Source organism: Mus caroli, unplaced genomic scaffold (assembly GCF_978045245.1).
Source record: "Mus caroli unplaced genomic scaffold, Mus_caroli_1 scaffold_18, whole genome shotgun sequence".
In the NCBI taxonomy this organism is placed as follows: domain Eukaryota; kingdom Metazoa; phylum Chordata; class Mammalia; order Rodentia; family Muridae; genus Mus; species Mus caroli.
In genome coordinates, this window is record NW_028227273.1 from 76465856 (window position 1) to 76479863 (window position 14008).

Below are 14008 nucleotides of genomic sequence, written 5' to 3' on the forward strand. Positions count from 1 at the left end.
CCTATCTCTGTTAAACTGTCCCTGTAAAACCTGCCTCTGTGCTCCACAAACTGAACTGCCATGAACTCCACCCCATTGAATTGCCTCTCAACTCACTAACAAAACCAAATATAAATGGCTAGAACTCAGAGACTTCCATGTATCTGTCTCCTGAGTACAGGAGTTAGTTTCACTTCTCCTGGATGGACGTAACTTTTTTTTAAATTTTCTTGAAATGTGCTGTCCACCAGCCTGACCTTGATTTCAGATATCTGCTCGTTTCTGTTTCCTGAGATTAAAGGCTTATACTAAGGGCATGTCTGTATTCTAGCCAGACCAGTCATATTGCTAGATTAAAATCCCACTAAATCTACAATTATAAAGTATCATCTTATCTTCATGCAATCACACACTTTTCTCTGACAATATCTTATTTAAAGAACAGCACAAAGTTCATTCAAACAATGAATTAATACAGGTGTTAATTCTATGATAATTTGAATATGGTAGCCTGGAATATACTATGTAGACCAGGTGGGTCTGGAACTCATAGGGATATTCCTGCCACTGCATCTCAATTGATGGGATTAATTCATGTGACTCTACACCCAAATTTATTTTAACTTTTTGTGTATTTATGAGCTGTGTGCTTTATTTATGTCAATGTGAGTCTTTGTGAAGGTACAGGTTCAGGAGTCTCAATAACTATGAGTAAAAGATAGAGAAGATATAGATGGTCAAAACTATACACATTATTTCACACAGTATCTCTTAGTCATTTGTTTAGTTATTGACTGACTGACTGATATAATTGACTGGTTGTGACAAGAATCTGACCATGTAGCACTGACTGGCATGGTACACATTATGTAAATCCAATCTGTCCTGGAAATCACTAAGATCCTTTCTGTCTCTTTGTTTCCAGTGGTTTGAAGAAGAGAGAACCATATCATCTGAACCTCCATTTTCTTCACTGTTTTCAGCTCATAAACCTAGCACTCTGTCCACAACACTTTTAGGGCATCACATATTCTTGTTTGTACCTTCCATATGATCATGAGATGATAAGAGTACATTCATGTGTTTTGGAAGTTTTTCACTCATGCCCTTACACTTGTACTCACATTAAAAGCATTTAACTTTATAATGCAACTCATTTTTTTCAATTAACTTTAATATTTTATTTTTGCTTTCAGAGAAATTTTATTGTTTAATTTTTCAAATTATTCATATAATTATTTACACCCCAAATACTGCTACACCTTAAGTCCCAGCCAGGTGCTTCAGTTCTTTGAAGGATTAGTCACATCCAGGAAAGTAGCTGCTACTCATGGCAGCCTTACTTTCTGTTTTACATCTACGGGTCTATGGTGTGTATCATGGACTTTCTGAACTTTTTGGCTAATATCCATTTCTCATGGAGTACATAACATGCACGTCCATTTGTGTCTAGTTACCTCATTCAGGATAATATTTTCTAATTCCATTCATTTGCCTGTCACCTCTCACCAATGAACATATCATTGAGACAGAAACTTAACAGAGAAATACCAAAACTAACAGAGGTTATGATTCAAATAGCAGATATCTATAGAACACTTCAATCAACCACAAAAGAATATACCTTCTTCTCAGCATATGGAACATTCTTCAAAATTGAACATTTAATTAATCACAAATCAAACCTCAACAGATACAAGATTGAAATAACACTTTGGCTCTTCCGGTCAGACCAGCACCGGGGTAGATAGGGCGCAGGGTCTGTTGACACTCGCCAGCTACCCACAACATCTGCCACAGGATCTTAAGACTTCTGGTGAGTGGAACACAGCTTCTGCTCCAATCCAATTGCACGGGGGACCTGAGACTGCATTAGTTAGGGAAGCAGAAAACCGGCCTGAGTAGGGCCACAAGCCTCTTCGGGTCTGACCAGCACCTGGGTAGCTAGAGCGCAGGGTCGGCTGACACCCGCCAGCTACCCACGAAACGCGCCACAGGATTTTGAGACTTCTGGTGAGTGGTACACAGCTTCTGCTCCAGTCCAATCGCAGAGGACCTGAGACTGCTTTGGTTGGGGAGGCAGAAATCCGACCTGAGTAGCGCCACAAGCCTCTTCCGGTCAGACCAGCACCAGGGTAGCTAGGGCGCAGGGTCTGTTGACTCTCGCCAGCTACCCACAACACCCGCCACAGGATCTTAAGACTTCTGGTGGGTGGAACACAGCTTCTGCTCCAATCCAATTGCGCAGGGGACCTGAGACTGCATTAGTTAGGGAAGCAGAAAACCGGCCTGAGTAGGGCCACAAGCCTCTTCGGGTCTGACCAGCACCTGGGTAGCTAGAGCGCAGGGTTGGCTGACACCTGCCAGCTACCCATGACACCCGCCACAGGATTTTGAGACTTCTGGTGAGTGGAACACAGAGTCTGCTCCAATCTTTAAACAGTGACAACAATAACAACTAATCCCAGAGATTACCAGATGGCAAAAGGTAAACGTAAGAATCTTACTAACAGAAACCAAGACCACTCACCATCATCAGAACCCAGCACTCCAACTTCGCCCAGTCCAGGGCACCCCAACACACCGGAAAAGCTAGACTCGGTTCTAAAAGCATATCTCACGATGATGGTAGAAGACATCAAGAAGGACTTTAATAACACACTTAAAGAAATACAAAAGAACACTGGTAAACAGGTAGAAGACATTAAAGAGGAAGCACAAAAATCCCTTAAAGAATTGCAGGAGAACACTGCTAAAGAGGTAGAAGACATTAAAGAGGAAGTACAAAAATCCCTTAAAGAATTGCAGGAGAACACTGCTAAAGAGGTAGCAGACATTAAAGAGGAAGCACAAAAATCCCTTAAAGAATTGCAGGAGAACACTGCTAAACAGGTAGAAGACATTAAAGAGGAAGCACAAAAATCCATTAAAGAATTGCAGGAAAACCAGACCAAACAGGTGATGGAATTGAATAAAACCATCCAAGACCTAAAAAGGGAAGTAGAAACAATGAAGAAAACCCAAATTGAGGCAACACTGGAGATAGAAACACTAGGAAAGAAATCTGGAACCATAGATACGAGCATCAGCAACAGAATACAAGAGATGGAAGAGAGAATCTCAGGTACAGAAGACTCCATAGAGAACATCGGCACGACAATCAAAGAAAATACAAAATCCAAAAAGATCCTAACTCAAAATATGCAGGAAATCCAGGACAAAATGAGAAGACCAAACCTACGGATAATAGGAGTAGATGAGAATGAAGATTTTCAACTCAAAGGACCAGCAAATATATTCAACAAAATTATAGAAGAAAACTTCCCAAACCTAAAGAAAGAGATGCCCATGAACATACAAGAAGCTTACAGAACTCCAATTAGACTGGACCAGAAAATAAATTCCTTCCGACACATAATAATCAGAACAACAAATGCACTAAATAAAGACAGAATACTAAAAGCTGTAAGGGAAAAACGTCAAGTGACATATAAAGGCAAGCCTATCAGAATTACACCGGATTTTTCACCAGAGACTATGAAAGCCAGAAGGGCCTGGACAGATGTTATACTGAAACTAAGAGAACACAATTTCCAGCCCAGGCTACTGTACCCAGCCAAACTCTCAATTACCATAGATGGAGAAACCAAAGTATTCCACGATAAAACCAAATTCACACATTATCTTTCCACGAATCCAGCCCTTCAAAGGATAATAACAGAAAAAACCAATACAAGGACGGAAACCACGTCATAGAAAAAGCAAGAAGGTAATCCCTCAACAAACCTAAAAGAAGACAGCCACAAAAACAGAACACCAACTCTAACAACAAAAATAAAAGGAAGCAACAATTACTTCTCCCTAATATCTCTTAATATCAATGGACTCAACTCCCCAATAAAAAGACATAGACTAACAGGCTGCCTACAGAAACAGGACCCAACATTTTGCTGCTTACAGGAAACTCATCTCAGAGAAAAAGATAGACACTACCTCAGAATGAAAGGCTGGAAAACAATTTTGCAAGCAAATGGTAGGAAGAAACAAGCTGGAGTAGCCATTATAATATCTGATAAGTTTGACTTCCAACCCAAAGTCATCAAAAAAGACAAGGAAGGGCACTTCATTCTCATCAAAGGTAAAATCCTCCAAGAGGAACTATCAATTCTGAATATCTATGCGCCAAATACAAGGGCAGCCTCATTCATTAAAGATACTTTAGTAAAGCTCAAAGCACACATTGCACCTCACATGATAATAGTGGGAGACTTCAACACACCACTTTCACCAATGGACAGATCATGGAAACAGAAACTAAACAGGGACACAGTGAAACTAACAGAGGTTATGAAACAAATGGATCTGACAGATATCTACAGAACATTTTATCCTAAAAAGAAAGGATATACCTTCTTCTCAGCACCTCACGGTACCTTCTCCAAAATTGACCACATAATTGGTCACAAAACAAGCCTCAATATATACAAAAATATTGAAATTGTTCCATGCACCCTATCAGATCACCATGGACTAAGACTGATCTTCAATAACAAAATAAATAATAGAAAGCCAACACACACATGGAAACTAAACAACACTCTTCTCAATGATACCTTGGTCAAGGAAGGAATAAAGAAAGAAATTAAGGACTTTCTGGAGTTTAATGAAAATGAAGCCACAACATACCCAAACTTATGGGACACACTGAAAGCATTTCAAAGAGGAAAACTCATACCTCTGAGTGCCTCCAAAAAGAAACTAGAGAGAGCACACATTAGCAGCTTGACAACACACCTAAAAGCTCTAGAACAAAAGGAAGCAAATTCACCCAAGAGGAGTAGACGGCAAGAAATAATCAAACTCAGGGGTGAAATCAACCAAGTGGAAACAAGAAGAACAATTCAAAGAATCAACCAATCGAGGAGCTGGTTCTTTGAGAATATCAACAAGATAGATAAACCCTTAGCCAGACTCACTAGAGGGCATAGGGAAAGTATTCTAATTAACAAAATCAGAAATGAAAAGGGAGACATAACAACAGACCCAGAAGAAATCCAAAACACCATCAGATCATTCTACAAAAGGCTATACTCAACAAAATTGGAGATCCTGGATGAAATGGACAAGTTTCTAGACAGATACCAGGTACCAAAGTTAAATCAAGATCAGGTTAATGATCTAAACAGTCCCATATCCCCTAAAGAAATAGAAGCAGTCATTAATAGTCTCACAACCAAGAAAAGCCCAGGACCAGATGGGTTTAGCGCAGAGTTCTATCAAACCTTCAAAGAAGAACTAATCCCAGTTCTTCACAAACTATTCCACAAAATACAATCAGAGGATACTCTACCCAACTCATTCTATGAAGCCACAATTACTCTGATACCTAAACCACATAAAGACCCAACAAAAATAGAGAACTCCAGACCAATTATCCTTATGAATATTGATGCAAAAATCTTCAATAAAGTTCTCGCTAACCGAATTCAAGAACACGTCAAAACAATCATCCATCCTGACCAAGTAGGATTCATCCCAGGGATGCAAGGATGGTTCAATATTAGAAAATCCATCAATGTAATCCATTATATAAACAAACTCAAAGACAAAAACCACATGATCATCTCGTTAGATGCTGAAAAAGCATTTGACAAAATACAACACCCATTCATGATAAAAGTTTGGAAAGATCAGGAATTCAAGGCCCATACCTAACCATGATAAAAGCAATCTACAGCAAACCAGTAGCCAACATCAAAGTAAATGGTGAGAAGCTGGAAGCAATCCCACTAAAATCAGGGACTAGACAAGGCTGCCCACTCTCTTCCTACCTATTCAACATTGTACTTGAAGTCCTAGCCAGAGCAATTAGACAACAAAAGGAGAACAAGGGGATACAAATCGGAAAAGAAGTCTAAATATCGGTTTTTGCAGATGATATGATAATATACATAACTGACCCTAAAAATTCCACCAGAGAACTCCTAAGCCTGATAAATAGCTTCGGTGAAGTAGCTGGATATAAAATTAACTCAAGCAAGTCAATGGCCTTTCTGTACACAAAGGATAAACAAGCAGAGAAGGAAATTAGGGAAACAACACCCTTCTCAATAGTCACAAACAATATAAAATACCTTGGCGTGACTCTAACTAAGGAAGTGAAAGATCTGTATGACAAGAACTTCAAGTCCCTGAAGAGAGAAATTAAAGATCTCAGAAGATGGAAAAACCTCCCATGCTCATGGATTGGCAGGATCAACATTATAAAAATTGCTATCTTGCCAAAAGCAATCTACAGATTCAATGCAATCCCCATCAAAATTCCAACTCAATTCTTCAATGAATTGGAAAGGGCAATGTGCAAATTAATCTGGAACAACAAAAAACCTAGGATAGCAACTCTTCTCAAGGATAAAAGAACCTCTGGAGGAATCACCATGCCTGACCTAAAGCTGAACTACAGAGCAATTGTGATAAAAACTGCATGTTACTGGTATAATGACAGACAAGTAGGCCAATGGAACAGAATTGAAGACATTAACATCATTAACACCATAGGCAGACCAACAATGTTACCTAACCTGGACCACTGAGAATTCCAAGAGACTGAACTGTGAAACTCTGGCTTAAAGCATTTCTCCCTGAAAGGTAGAGCCCCTAAAACATTTCCCTAAGCTTGTTTCTCCCTGATCTTTAAAAATACAGCTAGAAAGAAGCTCTTTGTTCTCTATAGATAGCAAAAAGCCTTTTTGTTTCTAGACTGTACAACAAGAGATACCTGCCTTCCTGTGTAGAGGACACAGATAAAAATTCAGAAAGAACTCACTCCCCATTTCTGCCTTGTAAATTTCACCATGGACACCCAGAAGAGAAGAACTCTCCTCCCAACTCTTCCCAAATCCTCCCAACTCTCCTCCCAACACCTCCCAATTCCTCAGCTAGCTGTTAAAAGCGCCCTACTGTCACCGCTTGGAGTCAAACTCCCCTGACCCTGCAAGGCACAAGGGGTTCATCCTCAGCTAGCTGATAATAAAACCTCTTGCAGTTTGCATCAGGTGTGTTTTTTCTCTCCAAACATTGGGGTGCTGGCCAGCTCATCCTGGGACTTGAGCAGAGGCCCAGCTTCGGGGGTCTTACAGAACCACCCACCAAAGATCATACATAGGCTGGACCAATGCCCTCATAACATATGTAGCAGATGTACAGCTCAGTATCTATGTGGGTCCCCCAACCATTGAAGTGGTGAATGTCCCTAAAGCTGTTTCCTGACTGTTGGAAAATGTTCCCTAACAGGGATGCTTTGTATGGTCTTATGGGAAGAGGATACACCTAACTCTACAGAGACTTGATGCACCAGGAAGGAGGATAGCTGGAGGTCAGAGGCAGTGTCACTCTTTCAGAGAAAATGGGGGTAGGAGATAGACTCTGTGAGGGGGGCTCGAGGTGGGCAGCATTTGAGATGTAATTAAATTAATAAATTAAAAAGAAAGTAAAATACCATACATCTTTCATAGTCATTATCTAGAATATATCAAGAATGTACAAGATTAGGTTCTGCAGAACTTGATTTTAAACTCCAATGCTGATTATACTACAGACTTTAATTATGGAACATGGAAAAAAAGAGCTGCTATTCAAATGGGCTTTCTATTTTTTCTTGGCTAGACTCATGGTGCTGAAAAGGTGCTATGCATGATATCAAGGAAAATAAAATTAAAGTAACCACTACTCTCACTAATCTTTGATACATGAGAGATAAAGTAATGAATGGTCTTCTACAATATGCCCTTTGTAACAAAAATAGACACTTGCGTATGTGGAACCAACCTTTGTCCAATTTGATATAAGGGTCCCTCCATGGTATGGAACACATGCTCATCACTATAAAAATGGCCAAGTCTCTGTGACTAGATGAGACATAGATCCAAGCAGTGAACTTAGTAATCTTATTCTTCTAAATGGATTCAGTATAAAATTAACCCCTAGTGACTTATTGCTATGGCTGTGGATTGACTGCATTCCTCAGCCCTTATAAGTTTGTTTCCCCAATAAATGGCAAATAACAAAGAAAGCAATGAGTGATCATAACATAGAGAGTAGTAGACTATGAAGTGCCTGGTCATAAACAGAGCTTGTGCATAACACCCCTCCCAACAAGGCTGAGAGACCACAGCTAAAAAGAACTTAAAAGAATGTAAGGTCCAAAGGCTGGCTAAGATAACCTTGAGGAAACCATATTTCCTGTCCACAGCAGGGTAGTTGCACATTTGAATACAATGATTATAAAAGGATGCACAAGACCATGTGTGGCCACAGAAAATAAAATAGAAGTATGGAGAAGGAGGAGGGCACAAAATCTCACCCCTATCTGAGATGCTATCAAGATTTGATAGCTATTGGGAGAAAGATATTCACTTTCTTCACTCTTGTGACCCCCAAGGAGGTAAACAACACTCAAGGGATGTCACCAATTACAATATACTTAGCGAACATAAACTGCAATAAATTGGAAAAAATAAAAGAAGTGCAAATAGTTGGGTAGAGAGGTAAAGGCAGAAAGAGTGGTTATAGGAGGAGGTGTCAGTGTACATGCATATGCTCAAAATATTTTGGACGAAATTTTTAGAGAATTAATAAAATAATTTAAAATGCCAAAATACAACAAAATTTATTTCTAATAAATAAGTCATTTATCAGAATTTTGAAAAATACGAAAAATAAATACAGTTTTGGCCATTGGATAGTATACACTCAAATGCATATCTATCTATCTATCCATATATATATATATATATATATTTATAATGGTGAGTATCATTTTGACAACTTTAAGCATATAAACAAAGGTTTACAAACAATTTGGGGTGCTATTATTACTACATATTTCATGATAAACCCGAAGAAGGACTCCAACCTTCCAAACACAAAGCAATGTTGGAGATGGAAACTTTATAATGGAGATTTCATCCATTTTTTAGATTCATGTTTTGACAACACATAGTATGTCATAAAATGGACAATTCCTATACTATAGTAAAAATTTGTAGTTCAAATTGAATACAGTTTTATTTGATTCTTCCATATTGTGTTCATACAGTGGGTTTGTATTCTACTTTCCATAGCCTGTGTATGAGCATGTTTAATATCTTTCTTTTATAAACAAAATATTTTTAATTTTTTAAAATTTTTACTTCTACATCTCTCTCCCTCAAAATTCATGCCACACTCCTCTCTCTGTCTTTAGAATACAATCAGTTAAAAATGTATAAGTTAGCAAATCATTATTATTAAGAAAACATACAAAAAAAACAGGGAAGACATGTATCATGGGGCTCAGCATTAATCCCAGCACTCAGGGATTTAACAAAGCCTAACATAATTGAGAGTTTCATGATATCCAGGGCTATACAAGAAAACCCTAACTCAAGGAAAGAAAGGAAGGACAAAAGAATGAAAGAGAAGAGAGAATTAGAGAGAGTAAAACATTTAGCTGGAAATGGGAGAACATGCCTTTAATGGTGGATAGGATGTGAAAAAATAGTAACACGCTTCCATTGCTGGTGAGATTGCAAGCTGTTACAACCACTCTGAAAATCAGTTTGGCGATTCCTCCAAAAATTGGACATATTATTACCTGAGGACCCTGCTAAACCACTCCTGGGCATATACCCAAAAGATGCTCCAACATGTAATAAGAGCACATGCTTCACTATGTTCATAGCAGCCTTATTTATTTATTTATTTACTTACTTACTTACTTACTTATTTTTTATTTTTTATTTAGCAGATGTTGTATCTTTTTAAAAAGTTTTTATTAGATATTTTCTTCATTTACATTTTAAATGCTAACCCAAAAGTCCCCTATACCTTACCCCTGCCCTGCTCCCTAACCCACCCACTCCCACTTCCTGGCCTTTGCCTTTCCCTGTACTGGGGCATATAATCGTTGCAAGACCAAGGGCCTCTCCTCCCAGTGATGGCTAAATAGGCCATCGTCTGCTACATATGCAGTTAGAGACAAGAACTCAGGGGGTACTGTTTAGTTCATAGTGTTGTTCCTCCTATAGGGTTACAGACCCCTTCAGCTCCTTGAGTACTTTCTCCAGCTCCTCCAGTTGGGACCTTGTGTTCCATCAAATAGACTACTGTGAGAATCCACCTCTGTATTTGCCAGGTACTGGCAATGCCTCACAGCTATATCAGGGTCATGTCAGCAAAATCTTGTTGGCATATGCAATAGTGTCTGCGTTTGGTGGCTGATTATGGGATGGATCACTGGGTGAGGCAGTCTCTGCATGGTCGTTCCTACCATCTCAGCTCCAAACTTTGTCTCTGTAACTCGTTCCATGGGTATTTTGTTTCCCATTCTAAAGAGGGAAGAAGTATCCATACTTTGGTCTTCCTTCTTCTTGAGTTTCATGTGTTTTACAAATTGTATTTTGGGCATTCTAAGTTTCTGGGCTAATATCCACTTATCATTGAGTGCATATCATGTGAGTTGTTTTGTGATTGGGTTACCTCACTCAGAATGATATCCTCCAGATCCATCCTTTTGCCTAAGAATTGCATAAATTCATTGTTTGTAACAGCTGAGTACTACTCCATTGTGTAAATGTACCACATTTTCTGTATCCATTCCTCTGTTGATATCTGGAGCAGATTTATTTACAATAGCCAGAATCTGGAAAGAACCCAGATGTCTCTCAACATAGGAATGAATACAGAAAAGGTGGTACATTTACACAATGGAGTACTACTCAGCTATTAAAAACAATGATTTCATGAAATTCCCAGAAAAATGGATGGAACTAGAAAATATCATCCTGAGTGAGGTAACCCAATCACAAAAGAACACACATATTTTCTCTCTGATAAGTGGATATTAGCTCAGAAGTTGGAAATAACGAAGATACAATTCACAGATCACATGAAGCTCAAGAAGAAAGAAGACCAAAGTGTGGATACTTTGGTACTTTTTAGAAGGGGGATCAACATAAGCATGGAAGGTGATACAGAGACAAAATGTGGAACAAAAACTGAAGGAAAGGCCATGAGGTAACTGTCCCACCTGGGGATTCATCCCATATACAGTTCCCAAACCAAGACACTATTGTGGATGCCAACAAGTGCTTGCTGACTGGTGCCTGATACAGCTGTCTCCTGAGAGGTTCTGCCAGTGCCTGACAAATACAGAAGTGGAGGCTCACAGTCATTCATTGGACTGAGCACAGGGTCCTCAAAAGAGGAGCTAGAGAAAGGATCCAAGTTGCTGAAGGAGTTTGCAGCTCCATAGGAGGAACAACAGTATGAACCAACCAGTACCCCCAGAGCTCCCAGGGACTAAAACACCAAACAACGAGTCCTCATGGAGGGACCCATGGCCCCAGCTGCATATGTAGCAGAGGATGGACTTGTGGGACATCAATGAGAGGAGAGGTCTTTGATCCTGTGAAGGAGTGATACCCCAGAATAGGGAAATGCCACAACAGGGAAATGGGAGTAAGTAGGTTAGTGAACACGGGGTGGGGAGATGGGATAGGGGCTTTTTAGGAAGAGAAATAAAGAAATGTGATAACATTTTAAATGTAAGTAAAGAAAATATCTCATTAAAAATAAGAAAAAAAAGAGATTTCTTCTTGGAGTATTGTTCCTTTGATGATTATGAAGGGTCCTTCGCCACCTATTTTGATAAATTTGGTTGAAACTCTATTTTATTGATTATTAGAATGACTACCCCAGAAAACTGTCAATAGGACAAAATGACAATTTACCGAGTAGGAAATATCTTCACTAACTCTACATCTGATAGAAGGCTAATATCCAAACTACATAATGAATCCAAGAAGTTATACTCCAAAAAACCCAATAATCCAATTAAAAATGGGTATAGAGCTAAACTAAAAATTATCAAGAAAGGAATTTCAAGTGTCTAAGAAGTACTTAAAGAAATGTTCAACATCATTTAGTCATCAGGGAAATGTAAGTCAAAGAGACCCTGAGATTACACCTCACACCAATCAGAATGGCTAAAATAAAAAACTGAAGTGACAGTACACTGACAAGGATGTGGAGAAAGAGGAACACTTCTCCAATGTTGGTACAAACTAGTACAAGCATTCTAAAAATTAACCTGGCAATTACTCAGAAAGTTGGAAATACTTTTATATGAAGATCATGCTATACCCTGTGACTATAACCAAAAGATTTTCCACCCTACCAAAATGACAAGTACTCCACTATGTTCATAGCAGCCATGTTAGTAATGGCATGAAGTTGTAAATAACACAGATATCCCTCAGTGGAAGAATGGATACAGAAAATGTGGTTCATTTACAAAAGGGAGTACTATTCAGTTATCAAAAATGAAGACATCATGAATTTTGCAGACGAATGGATGGAAATAGAAAATATGATACTGGGTGATGTAACTCAGCCAGATCCAAAAAAACATCCATGGTATGTACTCACTGATCAGTCAATATTAGACAAAAAGGTCAGAATATCAATGATACAATTCACAGATAGTAGGAAGCTTAATAAGAAGGAACACCAAAGTTTTGATACCTCAATCCCAGTTAAAAGGGGGAACAAAATAATCATGGGAAGGCAGAAGGAGAAAGCAACCTGGGGGGACAGGGAAGGGGGCAGGATCAGGTATGGGGCAGACAGGAAATACCGAGGGCCAGGAGAATGAATAGAAATATGCAGCAATGAGGAGTAGAGGGCAAGAGGAACCTCTAGAAAGTCCCAGAGACCTGGGATGTGAGAAGCTACCAGGACTCTGTTGAGAGAATATTAGCTGATGTACCTACCAGTGGGGAGATGGAACCTAAAGAGAACACCTCCCTTATATAGACATTGTCCCTGTTGAAGCAGGGGGCTACCCATCCATCTTCAAACAATTTAACCCAGAATTGTTTCTGTCTCAAGGAAATGCAGGGACAGAAAAATGGAGCAAAAACTAAAAGAAAGGCCACCCAGTGACTGGACCAACATAGGATCCATGTCATACCTGCATACCAAACCCAGAAACTATTACTGATGCCATATTGTCCTTGCAGATAGGTTCCTGGAATGTCTGTCCTCTTAGAAGTTCTATGAGAAACAGACTGAGACAAATGCAGATACATAAAGTCATCCATTGGATTGAGGTTGGGGACTCATATGTTAGAGTTAGGAGAAGAGCTAAAGGAGCTAAAGGGGATTGCAACCCCATAGGAAAAACAACACTATCAACTTGCCTGGAACCCTCAGAGCTCCCAGAGATTAAGCCCAAAACCAAGGAGCATACATGGAGTGCCTCTGGGAACCAGGGCACACTTGTAGCAGAGGACTTGCCTTGTTTAGCCTCAGCAGGAGAGAGTGTGTTTAATGCTCTGGAAACGTGATGCCCCAGCAAAGAGAGATGCAGCTGGAATTGAGAGATAGGGTGGGGGAGTACCCTCTCTGAGGCAGGGGGAAGAGGGAATGTGGTGAAGTTTTAATCCATACAGACTTTAATTTAAAAATTATCTGAAGTTAAAAAGTAATAATTGTACTTACTGTAAGTGCAAATCCTTGAAATAGTATGGGGCTATTGTATCAGGAATATTATTGCCAGTGTAGTAAATATGAAGCGAAAAAAATGCACCAATCTTCACATCTCCTTTAACATGAAAATTGTCCTTGATTGCTGTATAGCAGTTATCGTTAGTAATGGCACAAACGACATTAGGAATATACAAGAGCCCAAAAATCAAAATCCAGAACATCTTAATATATGTGTATATCCTGTCATAAGACTAGTGTATACATATCTAATGATATTCATCAGGTCTATGTTCAGCTCAAATATTTATTAAAACCTGTGCTCCTAAGTTTTTTAATGAGTGTAATTGTCTCACTATTTACCTCAAGCTCTAACTGGTCCCACCTTTACTGTCATTGAGAATTCTGAAACTCTGCCCTTAGGCTCTGCACCTGATGCCCTGTGTTCTGCTTAAAAACAAGTTGAAAAATATGTTTTAGATTGTCTTTTCTAGCCACAGGC

General features: G+C 39.1%; 1 protein-coding gene across 1 annotated transcript in view; it reads right to left on the reverse strand.

The window, feature by feature from the left end:
• Positions 1-13781, reverse strand: part of LOC147000513 (vomeronasal type-2 receptor 116-like) — a 29196-nt gene extending 15415 nt beyond the window's left edge. Inside the window, exon 1 of the mRNA XM_085832676.1 lies at positions 13522-13781. Coding sequence (XP_085688802.1) covers positions 13522-13730 — 209 coding nt within the window. The 5' untranslated portion in view covers positions 13731-13781. The remainder of the gene's footprint in view (positions 1-13521) is intronic.
• Positions 13782-14008: the final 227 nt, after the last annotated feature.